Source organism: Orycteropus afer, unplaced genomic scaffold, assembly GCF_000298275.1.
Source record: "Orycteropus afer afer isolate SDZICR_OR568_19922 unplaced genomic scaffold, OryAfe1.0 scaffold00100, whole genome shotgun sequence".
Taxonomy (NCBI): domain Eukaryota; kingdom Metazoa; phylum Chordata; class Mammalia; order Tubulidentata; family Orycteropodidae; genus Orycteropus; species Orycteropus afer.
In genome coordinates this window covers 1,515,097-1,528,549 of record NW_006921687.1, presented here as the reverse complement: position 1 = coordinate 1,528,549, position 13,453 = coordinate 1,515,097, and the positions used below count along the sequence as shown (strand labels likewise).

Sequence of the window (13,453 nt, the reverse complement as noted above, 5' to 3'; positions counted from 1 at the left end):
ACCCTGCATGTAGCTGTGTCTTTGTTGAGCAACCTGCCATGCTCTGCCGACCTTGAGACTTACAATGGACTTGAATTAATGGCCTGCTGTGTGGTTTGGTAACATTGGGACTGTGCCTTTTGACTTGTCAACCTTGGGTTCTTCAGCCTCAGCAGCCAGCAGCTGTCTAAGTGAAGAAATACCTCTAGCTCCAGTGGACCAGAAGCAGGAGGCATAGCTGGACCCCATGGTTGAGGGGCTTTCACCCAGCCCCTAGAGCCTGGCACCTGAACTTGGACTTAAAGCCTCCAAATTTTAAGAATAAACTCCTGTTTGTTAAGGCCATGCCATTTGCGGTATATTCTTGTCAGAGCAGCACTAGGTAACCAGAACAGATGGCATCCTACATAAACCCTAGGCTTTCTTCATTTTATTTTGATCTTTTTTCTGATTGATCCCTTTCCAAAGAAGTATTCAGGTATTTCTCTTCAATCTCATTACTTCTGTCTTCCATTGACTCAATTCTATTCCTTTGCCCTTTCAATGTGTGATCTATTGTGACAATTAAGTATTAATCTTCTGGATTTCTATCTGTAGATTTAGAATCATTTCAAATTTTTCATTTATTTTGTCATTTTGTTTTTTTATTTTCTTCCAAAACTCTTTCAGGCTTTTGTTTGTGTTTTCCTTGATCTGTCTCTCAATCCTTTGAAGATACCTAAATATAATTTTGATGAATTCCTTATCAGGGAGTTCCAATGCTGTTTCTTCGTCAGGGATGTGTTCTGGGTCTGTATCCTGCTGCCTTGTTTTTACCACTTTATCTTGCTTCTTTGTGTGGACTATGATGGTCTGTTGTCTCCAAGACATTGTGACTTTTTTGTATTTAGATCTCTGTTAGCTGTTTGTGAAGAGTACCTAAGGGTGATTCAGGCACTTCTTGGTGGTTGTTTATCATTGGCCCATTGGTGGAGAAGGAAGTGGTAGCTCTCACTTAGTAAGTGAAGCTGCAGGAGGTGAGGGTGTAGTTGTGTCATATGGGGACTGTTGCTGTCTCCCAATCAGTTAGACAAAAATAACAATTGAATAACCATCAAAATGTAAAAGCAGATGGACAAGAAACATACTGTGTAAACACATAAGAACAGTAACCAAAAAAAGAAAAAAGGGAAAAAAATAACCATCGCAATATCTGGGGAGAGTGCAATAAGAGAAAAAAGGTAGAGAAGAATAATGAAGAAAAAAATGGGAAAAACACAAAAAGATAAACAAGGAACAGGGCTAACCACAAGAAAAAAAAACAAAAAACTTGCAACCATGAAAAGGGAAAGAAAAAAGCTGAAAACTGGAACCTGGGAATGGAAGAATAAAGAATAATAATAAAAAGGACAAAATTAATAATAATAATAATAATAGTTTCAAACCAGACAAAAACAAACAAACTAAAAAACAGAAAAAAGAAAAAAAAATCAGGGCAGGGCACCCAGGCTCCCTCTAAGCACACAGACTGGGATGGAATTCCTGGCGGCCTAGAAGGTGGGTGGGAGTGAGGGATGGCCACACCTCTGTTCACCAAGAGGATGTGGGATATAAGCATAACAAAGGGAATGTCGCATCTTTCCAGTTGTCCATGTCCAGGATGTCCCTGTGGTTCCCGACAAGTGGAGCCTGTTCTTAAGCCCCTGGAATCTGGGAGAACACTGTTGCTTTAAATATCCAAAATGGTCAAACCGCTTGTAAATATTCAAACTGGCTGCACCCTCCGGACAGACAAAGTCCACAGCTCAGCCTGCCTTCCTCTTTGCTGCTTCCCCTTTTATTCACCAGCTACCAGAGCAGTCCTCTGTGCAGTCCCTGGCTAGCAGGGCTGATTTTTAGGTTAATTCTTAGGTCCTACCACCAATCGGCAATATCCAAGCTGTCTGTGCCATCAAGATTGCTGCCAGACCGCAGCTCCATATGTCTCCTTCTTTGGTGTTTTCACACAAATTCTTCTGCTAGTTGGAGTTTAGTCCACTTCTATATCCTTCCCTTCAACGCTCAGGGGTCCAGGACCTTCTGTATCTGTGTTAATTGGTTCCCTTTTTCTTTGTTGAAGAGGGTCTGTGTAGTCTTTCTGCCTATTCCACCATTTTACCGGAACCTCGTAATAATTACTTTTTATTTGACTTTTAAAAATATTTCTGCCTTTGCTATATGAGGCTAAAGTTTGACAGGCATTCATGAGTCTTTATTCTGTGCCAGGTGTTCAACTAGATGCATTCAAATATGTTAGTTTTCACAGTTCTGTGAATAGATGCTGGTAACATCTTCAGATGAGGAAACTAGAGTTCTGAATAGTGAAGAGGCTTGGCCAGGAGGAATACAATTGGTTAATAGCAGAGTCGGGACAAGAACGCAGGTCTCCCAAAAACGTAACTGATTGTCCCGGACTCAATTCCCACTCACAGTGACCCCACAGCACAGAGTAGAAAGGCCCCATAGGATTTTCAAGGCTAAATCTTTACAGAAGCACACTGTCATATCTTTGTCCCATGGAGCAGCTGGTGGGTCCAAAGCACCAACCTTTCGGTTTGCAGCTGAGTGCTTAACCTCTGTGCCACCATGGCTTCTCCCAAAAAGCTACTGTTCTTTAACCCCATGACTCTGCTCTCTCCCTCTTTTATAGCTACTGTACCCCACATAACTTTGTGAAACTTCACAAACCCATGAAACAAGACAGTAAACACAGCTGTCTAAATGAAAAAGAGCACTTGGGTTACTCTTTGAAGCCAGTGAAAAGTTTCAATTAAATTATTATAATCATTGTTGTTGTGATGTGCTGTGGAGCCAGACTCAACTCAAAGTGACCCCTCCCTGGGTTTCTGAGGCAGTATCACTATGGAAGTAGATTGCCAAACCTTCCTTCTGAGGAGTGGCTGGTGGGTTTGAACCACCAGCCTTCTGGTTAGTAGTCAAGTGCCTTAGGCACTATGTTACCAGAGCTCCCGATTGCCTGGGTAGAGTAAAAAAAGAGTTCCACCCATCTTGTCCTATGATTATAATCACAGAATAATTTATTTAGCTATTAAGATACTCTTAATTTCATTCCAACATAACAAAGAGGAACTAGATGCCATTTGAATTGAAGAGATGACAACCAATTTCAGAATGCCAGTATCATTCAGAATGTCTTTAACATAATCTCCTATCCTCCATTCATCTGATTATTATCATTGCTAATGGCAAGGATCATGTTTGAAAGATGGATGATGAGCAATGCCACCCATTTGTGTGGGCAGGAATGGAAGAGTCATCTAAAAAGAAAAGATGGGTGGAAATATTTTTTACTGCACCCACGCAATGACAGTTTTCCAGCAGGACTGAGAAACTTCTACCTAGAAGGGAATGGTCTCCCATATATGCAGGTAACTGGGAGCTGACTACACTTCAAAAATCCAAACTCACTGTCATCGAGTTGGTTTCAACTCATAGTGACCCCCATTGGTTTCCAAGGCTGTAAATCTTTACAGAAGCAGACTGCACTACCTTTCTTCCACAGAGTGGCTGGCAGGTTCAAACCATTGACCTTTTGGTTAGCATGTAAATTCCTTAACCATTACACCACCAGAGCTCTTTATATTTCAAAAGTTACAAATATATTTGTCTTTAATTCCACTTCAAAAAAATACTTTTTTAAACTCTTCAAAGCTCTGAATTTATACTCAGGAATTCTAACATAGAATCTCAACCCAAGTCAATTCACCTGATTTGTAATGTGAAAGTCTGAAATGTACCCAGCTACAAACCTCAATTGTAAAACTGTAATTTAAGATTATATATAGAAAAATCTATAAATCTTTCTGGGAAAGAGAAAACTTCTTATTTTTACATAGAAATAGTAAGAAGGTATTTCAAAATATTTACAGTTGTAAATGTTAGATTTTTTAAAAAAACTAAATACATTCATCTCAGCATTAATATATAATCATTGTTAACGTATTGGTGTACAAGAATATATCACTTAACATCCACAATATGTTCTGTAACGTAGGACATTACATGATTTGGACATTGTACAACACCATATTGAAATCTTATGGTACACCACTTCTGATTGTCCTTGTCACCACTGCTGCCACTGAGCTGGAGCTACTGTTGGGGCTGGAGGAACAGGTGCTGGCAGTGGCGGTGGCTGGGAGGGCAATGGTGGGAACAGAACGAAAGGAAGCAAGTGAGAAGAGAATGGAGCATGCCCAGCCCCACTCACTGTTCCACCCACGTAAGGAGCAGGAACAACCCAGTCTTACAACACTGCCACCACATGCCCACCAGACAAAGGCAGAGAGCCTGTGCCCACAGTGACATCTTCTTCCTGTATCCCAGACATGGTTCAGTGCTGTAAGAGTCTGGGCTTGGGGTCTTTAAAACCGTTGGGGGGAAATAATAAACAAAAGGAGAACTGCTTTCCCTTTAATTAAAAAAAAAATCATCCTTATGGAACCATGGACATATATGCAGTCAGAAGCTGTCCATATGGACATTAAGAGTTGCACACCTATATAGTTTTATAGCCTTTTAAAGATTCATTATTATATAACTAGATACATTTGAAGACACTGTTAAAGAAAAACAATTATGCAGAAAAAAAAGTGTCATAAATGTTTAGGGTAATAAGCTGTTCTCATATTGTTGTTGTTATATGCCATCAAGTTGGACCCGACTCATAGTGACCCCTCCTTGGGTTTCCAAGGCAGTATCGCTACGGAAGTAGATTGCCCCATCTTCCTTCTGAGGAGTGGCTAGTGGGTTTGAACTGCCAGCCTTCTGGTTAGCAATCAAATGCCTTAGGCACTATGCTACCAGAGATGTCATTCTCATATTACATAGCAATATTATAAACAGACAAGGACAACATAGATTCTATCTATAATATTGATTTGCTAGTGGAGATTATCAAATCAACTTTATAAATAGAATCTTTGTTGTTCTTCTCTGTTTACAATATAATATTGCTAATGGAAATTATGGAGCTCTGGTGATGTAGTGGATACGGCATTTGACTGCTAACTGGAAGGTTAGCAGTTCAAACCCAGCAGCTGCTCTGCGGAAGGAAGATGAGGTGATCCACTTCCATAAAGATTGAAAGCCTCAGAAACCCAGTGAGGGTCACTACAAGTTGGAAACAACTTGATGGCAGTGAGTTTTGGTTTTTTTCTTTTAATGGAGATGATCTCTGGGCTTTTAAAAAGATATGGCATTGTAAATGAATGAAGGCAGGGTGAAGCTATTATGGAAAATAGTGACAATTTCACTAGAGAACCTGTAAGCATTTGAAAGCTATTGATCTTTGAAGGCTGCTGACCAATGGAGTAGGGTCTGAAAAGAGAAAACCCCTCTAGAGCCATATAGAAAAAAGAAAATGTAATTTGCTGTATGTAGTTTGTGAAATTCAAGGTTTGAAAAAGAATATGATGCAAGTTGTTAAGACAGAATATATGCTGTCTCCATCTTTCTTATATCAGACTCATTCCGTCAGCATATATCAGCCATTTAGCTTTTGCTCTCACACTCTTCTGAAATTGTTCAGACAGAAGGCACTAATGATTTTATTTTCAAACACAGTGGAGCCTTTTTGATCTTCATCCTAACTGAGTTGTCTTTGGTATTTGATCCTATTTACAGCTCCATATTTCTCAAACCTCTATCTCCATTTGGCTTTTGTAATATCCCTATTTTACTAATTCTTTCTGATTCCAAACCCTTCTCTTTCCCTGCTGTACATTTACCTGCCTGAAAATGCCAATTTTTACAGAAAAATGTCCAGATTCTTGAGCATAACCAATCTGTTGCTGTGGAGTTGATTCTTATTCACAGTGACCCTTTGTGTGTTAGAGTAGAAGTGGGGTCCTTAGTGTTTTCCATGGGTGTTTCCCTGGGCTTTCATCTGAGGCACAACTAGGTGAACTCAAACTTCCAAACCTTTGGTTAGCAGCCAAGCACATTAACCATTTGTACCACTGAGGGATTCCTTTCTTTTAGCCTGTTGTTCTCGTGTGAACACTGAGTTAATTCTGATTTACAGCAGCATAGTGGCTAAGACACTTGCCTGCTAACCAGATGGCTGGCGGTTCAAACCCACCAGCCACTCCCCGGAAGGAAGGTTGGGCAATCCTACTTCCGTAGTGATACGGCCTCGGAAACCCAAGGAGGGGTCGCTATGAGTCGGGGCCGACTCGACGGCACATAACAACAACAACAACATATGACAGAATAGAATTGCCCCATATAGTTTCCTAGGCTGTAATCTTAGTAGAAGAAGACTACCAGATCTTTCCTCTCAAGGAGCTATTGGGTGGGTTTGAACCACCAACCTTTCAGTTAGCAGTTGAGCACATTACCATTGTGCTCCCAGGGAACAGTACCTAAGAATTTTCCTAGTCTGGATTCTTGTCTTTCCATCCACAAATTTAGCCAAATTTAGCTAGGTCAAATCATTCATCATTTCTTGATAAATGTATGTACTTTCATTCCCCAAGCCAATGTACAGGGTTTTCCCTCTGCTTGGAATGTTAGTCCTAACATTTCTCTGCCTAGAAACCTCTTTGTAATTCTTCAAGATCCAGTTCAAACAAATACACTTTTATGAACTTTTCCTTGTCATTAAAGCTGAATTAACTACTTATTCCTCCATGCAATTTTACATTATTTTAGAATAGTTGATAGCAAATTGAATTCTCACTTCTCTATTAGTAAGTGAACTCTTTAAGGACAGATAACATATCTTACTAATAAAACAAAGCAATTCAACAATTGTTTACAGGCTGAGTCCTTTTAACTATGGTATGTAGTGGGGAAGCAGGGCAGTCTAATACGGAGCATATGGTAATTACACTAAGCTAACTTCTGCCCCATCACTTTACTTTGTTACTAGACATCCAATCTTGAACAATCACTTAACCATTCTATGCCATAAGGTATTTGACTGCTAACCAGAAGGCTGGTGGTTCAAACCCACCAGCCACTCCTCAGAAGGAAGATTGTGTAATCTACTTCCACAGTGATACTGCCTCAGAAACCCAAGGAGGGCTCAAATTGAGTCAGAATTGACTCAACAGCAGTGAGTTTTTTATTTTATAGATGAGGAGGAGTTAGATTTCAAAATCACTTTAATAATAAAATGATTCAACATTTCTAAGGTTTTTCCAAATTCAAATTCAATTTTAACCAATCACTCAGGAAAAAATAAACAAAAACTCCCTATCTTGACTTAAAAGAAGTATCAATAAACTACTGGGTTTTTTTCCTTCCTTCTACTACACCCTATGCCCACCATTACACACTGTTCCTTATTTTTTCATAGGTCCTATTGAGTCCCTGGGTAGCAAAAACAGTTAAGTGTTCAGCTAGTAACCAAAACGTTGGAAGTTTAAATCCACCAAGAGGCACCTTGGAAGAAAGATGTCGTGATCCACTTCTGAAAGAGCATAGCCACTGAAAACCCTAAGGAGTGTATAGTTCTACTCTTTCCCACATGGGATCACCATGAGTCATAGTCAACACAACAGCAACTCATGGTAGTATTTTATACTCCCCAGATTTTATAGCAAATGTTACTATTGCAATCAGAGTAAGAAATTTCATTTATGAAAATATCATCAGGGCACCTAACAGTGTCAGTAGTTCTTGAAAATTAGAGGAGATTTTGAGACTGAGAACTGAAATTGGGCCCTGCTTTCTGTCTTCTGCTTCAAAACAACCAAAACTGATTTTAATTAGTGAATATATCAAATAAACCACAGCCAAGAAGATTAGTTTCAAGATATCCTACATAGAACAGAAAAATAAGAAGACAAATATATTTTCACCTAGAGTTTTAGTGATGAAACAGCAAAACTGAATCTAAGCTTTAGTTCAGCTACATACTGTTGGAAGAGATTATCTGCCCTGGGAACTGAGCACTCCTGCTCATTCTTACTGGGTATGCCAAGAATGCAAGATCCTGACTGCTCTTCACATGGATCATTCCATGTGAAGGGCTGAGCTCGCAGAGAACAACATTAAAAGATGAGGTAACATCTTCCCCTGGCAAAGCCCTGGCTTGCTTCTGCTCACAGTACAAGTGGTGAGTCCCCAAACTTGGTGCTCTTGATGCCCCACTGTTTGCACAGCATCCATATAACAGGTCTACCTGCATTGCTTCCATTGGCCATGGAGCAAATGGAGAAATAGTTTAAATCAACATGAAACTCAAGTTGCTATGTCTCTACTCCAGGAGTCTCATGTCTTCCATCAGTAGCCATAAAACAGAACAGACTCGCTTGTTACATTGTAAATAAGGCAAAATCTCAAGACATTTCACAGGCCTTGACACATACTGGCTGTGATCTTTAGTAAATCACTCTCTTAGCTTCAGTTTCCTAATCTATAAAATGAAACAAATATCATTACCACCACATCCACATCATAAACGTCTTGAATAACAGATAATATTTGCCAATGAAAGAGTAAGAGACTATAAAGTGGTGTTGCTGTGTTGCTCTTGTTAAAATTCCACTTGAAAATTCTCTGAGTCTGTTCCCTGACAAAGGATATTGACTTCTTTAATCAATCTGGGCCTTGTGACATGTTAAAGAATGCATATCTTTAGGACAATTAAGGTAAACTACTATTTCAGGAAAAGAAGTATAACAAACAGTAACAAGACCTGGAGATATAGGTACATATACAGTTGCCCCTCCATAGTTGCAGATTCCATACCTGCGGATTCAACCAATTGCAGATCAAAAATATTCAAGGAAAAATAAAAAGCAATCAAGTGGTCAAGTCAATACCTCAAAGGCTAAAAGGGAGTATAAAATGTTATTGACATAGCATTTACAATGTGTTAGGTATTATAAGTAATCTAGTTGTTGTTGTTGTTATGTGCCGTTGAGTCAACCTGACTCATAGCAACCTCTCCTTGGGTTTCTGAGGCAGTATCGCTACAGAAGTAGATTCCCCAACCTTCCTTCCCAGCAGTGGCTGGTGGGTTCTAACCTCCAGCCTTCTGGTTAGCATTCAAGTGCCTTAGGCACTACGCTACCAGAGCTCCTAAGTAACCTAGAGATGATTTAAATATATGGGAGGGTGTATATAGGTTATATGCAAATACTATGCCATTTTATATTAAGGGACTTGAGCACTCACAGATTTTGGAATCCATGGGGTTCCTGAAATCAATCCCCTACAGATACCAAGGGACAACCATATACACAAACATACATGTTGCTATGCAGAGAAGATCAAGAAGAAGAATGTTGCATCTCTAACAGGAAAGAAAACTTATAATCCCAAAATTAATGTTTCCAAAGTAATAAGTAATCAGCTCTGGCAGTGTAGTGGCTAAGGCATTTGACTGTTAACCAAAAGGCTGGTGGTTCAAACCCACCAGCTAGCTATTCCTCGGAAGGAAGATTGGGCAATCTACTTCCATAGAGCTAGCACCTGGGAACCCAACGAAGGATTGCTATGAATCTAATTGACTTGACGGCAGTGTGTTTTTTTTTTTTTAAAGTAAGTAATCAAGCCTCATTGTGACAGAGGGTTAATTTAAATATGCCTTGCTATTTATGTAAGAATACAGTATAATAAGACTCAAAATGGGAATTTTCATTCTTTCAATTTATTACTATGTAACTATCTCTGTATAGCTATAAGGAAATTTCATTCAGAAAAAAACAACTAAATTCCTGAGTAACAAGTTCTTTTAAAAAAGGAGATTAAGTTGTTATGGTACAATTTATTCTTATATTGAATTAAATTATATGCAATAGACTAGAACAACTGACTAATCAATGATTTATAGCTACTGAAAGATGCTGACTTAAGAGAAATAAATAAATGGATGCCATCATAATTTATAACCTCCCAGGACTTATCCAGTCAATTTTTTTTTTCAATTGTAGAGAAGCACTAACATCACTCCGTAATCTAAGTCCAAGGACGCAGACAATCAAACTATATTTTTAAACATATTCTGCATTTACAGTATTTTTCAAATTTTCTTTCACGCCCTCACTGCTCTGTTGCACATTTTCTGAAAAATATGACAAAAGATAGGCTTTTTGCTAGATTTTGGTCAAACTATTTTCCCTACAATAAAAAAGGAGCAATGAGAAATGTCTACCTTTCTCCAGTTGGCTGTTAATTGATTTCTTATCCTATTAGAAAGTACTGCTATCCTTAATCGATAGTTTCAAAGATGTGATAAATTTTCCATTACCTTAATGTCTTTGTAAACTGTCTCTTCTTTTCTACTTGAGTTATTCTGATCTCATCCTCACAAGACTGTGCTCCTTGTCCAGTTCACTCAATAATCTGACCCGATTCCCAGTTTGTGTGGCTCTTTTACTTACCATTCTCTAACTAGCCCACTTGGCACTCTGTTAACACCTTTGTTCTTCCTACATAACACCAATAAATCTGTTGCCTGTACAGATAATTTGTCTTTCTTTATCTCATTTTCAGCATCTTGGATGATCATAATATTGGATGCTACTTACAAGTATTTGATTTGATTTCTTAATATTGATTATATTTCACTAATTTTCTACCTTCTGTTCCCTAAAAACTAGGACAACTGTCATTTTGTCAACACTACCAACCCAGGTTTCTGGTCCCCTTTCTGATCCTTCTCTAGTTCCTCCCAGTTAGTAGACACCCAATCAAGGAAGCATCTGCCCTACTTTAATTCTCTACCTTCTGTTCTAGAAAACTTTCTGACACACCACAGAAACTTGTTAAACCATTTGTGGCCTTGCTGATTGTTTTGCTAAGAGATCAGGAACTGTATAAATAAAAAGTAACTCAGGTGCATAAAAAGAATTTCCCTTTACCTAAAAGAATCTTTAAATTACAATGATGGTTGATGGGAAAAAGGTATTTCAAGAAAGAAACACACCTCAGAAATTATATAAACACACCTGAAGAAATTACTGATTCAGCAAAAAGGCTAAGAACAATGAGACACAGCAGTATGTACCAGGTACCAGGAAACATACACATCTATGAAAGACAGGGGAGACAGTTAACAGGTAACAGAGAAGAACCTTACTTTTTCATCCATTTATGGTGAATCACCTTTTTAAATTATCCAGAAATCTTATCCTAATCTGTATAATTAGCTGTGTATCTGACTGCGTCATCCCTGTGTGGTCCATCTGACTCAAGTTTATTCTTACTCAATGCCACCAAAAAGATATTCGCAGACTTATCTATTTTCAATTAAAATGCTCAATACACAGTATATGTAGTTAATGTCTGGGAATGCAATCCCTACATTAAGCAACTCATTCTTGTACTTGCAGCACCACTTGAAACAAAGATTTATTTCCCAAAACTGCAGTCCCATAGCAGCTAACAAGGAAAAAGAAGGAGGAGAAATAGGATGATGGAACACTGTATCTTCCTTTGATTTTTACTTTCATGTCTCCTACCTTTTCATCTCTATGGCTCAAGTAAGGATACAGCATGAGAGAAATTCTCACTTCAACAGGGAAACTATTATTATTCATAGGGAAAGAGCATCATGCAACTCCCTCTGCTTTGTACCAGACGTTCAGAAAACTACACTGATATAGTGCACATGGGCTGATAAGGTAAAGAACCAAACCAACCAAATCCACTGCCATTGAGTTGATCCTGACTCATAGTAATCTATAGGACAGAGTAAGACTGCCCCATAAGATTTCCAAAGCCAAAAATCTTGGAATAAGGAGGCAGACTGCCACATCTTTCCTCCATGGAGCAGCTGGTGAGTTCAAACTGCTGACCTCACAGTTAAGTACCCAAGTGTTTACACATTGTGTCACCAGGGCTCAAGGTAGAGAAGAAAGTAGCCAAATTCTCGATTTAAGGAAAAGATCAGCCCTCTAAGTCCCTGTAATTAATCCTTTGGCAACTCTGAGGCTTTCTTCTTTAGCCACTTACCCAAAAATAGGCATTTACTCCAAAAATCTGAGGATTTCTTTTTTCTTTTTGCACGAAAGAAGCATGTTAAGTAATGACCTGAACCACTGTCCATAGGGTCTCATAATGTCTGTGGTTCTGTTGGATATATCTGGTGGCATGTCTATAACTCTTAAACCCTTAGAAAAACTTCATCAATAACCCCTGTGAAGTACCAATTAAATGAAAAACAGTGTGTCAGACAAAATTTAAAAAACAAAACAAAACATCATTGAGGATTATACCCATGGGAAAGAGAGAGGAGAAAAAAAAAATAGCTAGAAGAAAATTAAATATCTGTTCATTTAAATATTATAATCAAAAGGGAAATGAAACAAAGATTAGCCAGCGGCAGGGAGAGAGGTATAAGAATTTATATTTGACCTGGGTTTGAAAGGGTAATTAGAATTTTCTAGACTAAGGGAGAAAAAAGAGCTCTGGTAGCATAGTGCCTAAGGCACTTGACTGCTAACCATAAGGCTGGCGGTTCAAACCCACCACCCTCTCCTCGGAAGGAAGGCTGGGCAATCTACTTCCATAGTGATAACTGTCTCAGAAACCCAAGGAGGGGTCACTATGAGTTGGGTCCTACTTAACAACACAACAACAAACAACAAGAAGAGAGAAACAGCCAGTTCAGGCAAAACAAGGCAAAGATCCTGGAAGTGTATTTGTGCCCTGTTTATGACATAATCCTTTGTGGAAGAAGCACCAGGGTAAGAATTGCTAGAATTTAGGAATGTTTCATTAGGCATCCCAGCTAAGATACTGTCCTCTAGAATGTGCCACGGAAGGGTACATTAGAGATCTCTGTCAAATATTTTTTTATTTTTCCATTCAAGATCAATTTCTTCACTTATGTTCACTTTACTCTGTGCCCTGGGAAACTGATTTCCATGGGCTCCTTGGATATCTAATTGGGATCAGTCAATGAGAGGCACTAAGAGGACACTGTAGGATAGGAGAGGAACAATGTCAAAGTATATTTTCTCTCTTGGTTACTTCCCTGTCAGATGTTGTTCATTGGTTGTAACCCTTTACCAAAGGCCACAGCTCCTATCAGGTAGCCACTGCTTACTTCTGAAGCTCTTAGTGCAGCAGTCTCCCTTCTACTGCTAATACCAAGGCACTGCATCTTCCATTATAATTTCCCTTAATATTGCCAATCCTCTAAAACACTCTTTCCAATTATCTTGTTTGAATGTGCTGCTTCCTGCCAGGATCTTGATTGAATTTGGTTAGTCTCAGGAAATGGCAACAACCCTTTTACAGCATTAGCATGGTGTCACCATCTCTTTCACTAATGTCTGCCTTGAGCATTAAGCTCTTTTGAGAATGATTTATATGATGAACTTGGAGGACATTATGCAGAGTGAAATAAGTCAATCACAAAAGGACAAATATTGCATTAGTCCGTTATTGTAAAAGTTAAGGAAAGGTTTATCTATTGAAGGAAATTTTCTTTGTTGGTTACCAGGGGTGGGAGGGGTGGGGAGGGAACGCTGTT

The 13,453-nt window shown here is 38.9% G+C and overlaps 1 protein-coding gene across 1 annotated transcript in view; it reads right to left on the bottom strand.

Moving 5' to 3' along the window:
* KIF21A (kinesin family member 21A) overlaps positions 1-8,164 on the bottom strand; it is a 123,945-nt gene extending 115,781 nt beyond the window's left edge. The window contains exon 1 of the mRNA XM_042781289.1: positions 7,937-8,164. Within this exon, the coding sequence (XP_042637223.1) occupies positions 7,937-8,164 (228 nt within the window). The remainder of the gene's footprint in view (positions 1-7,936) is intronic.
* Between the last annotated feature and the right edge of the window lie 5,289 nt (positions 8,165-13,453).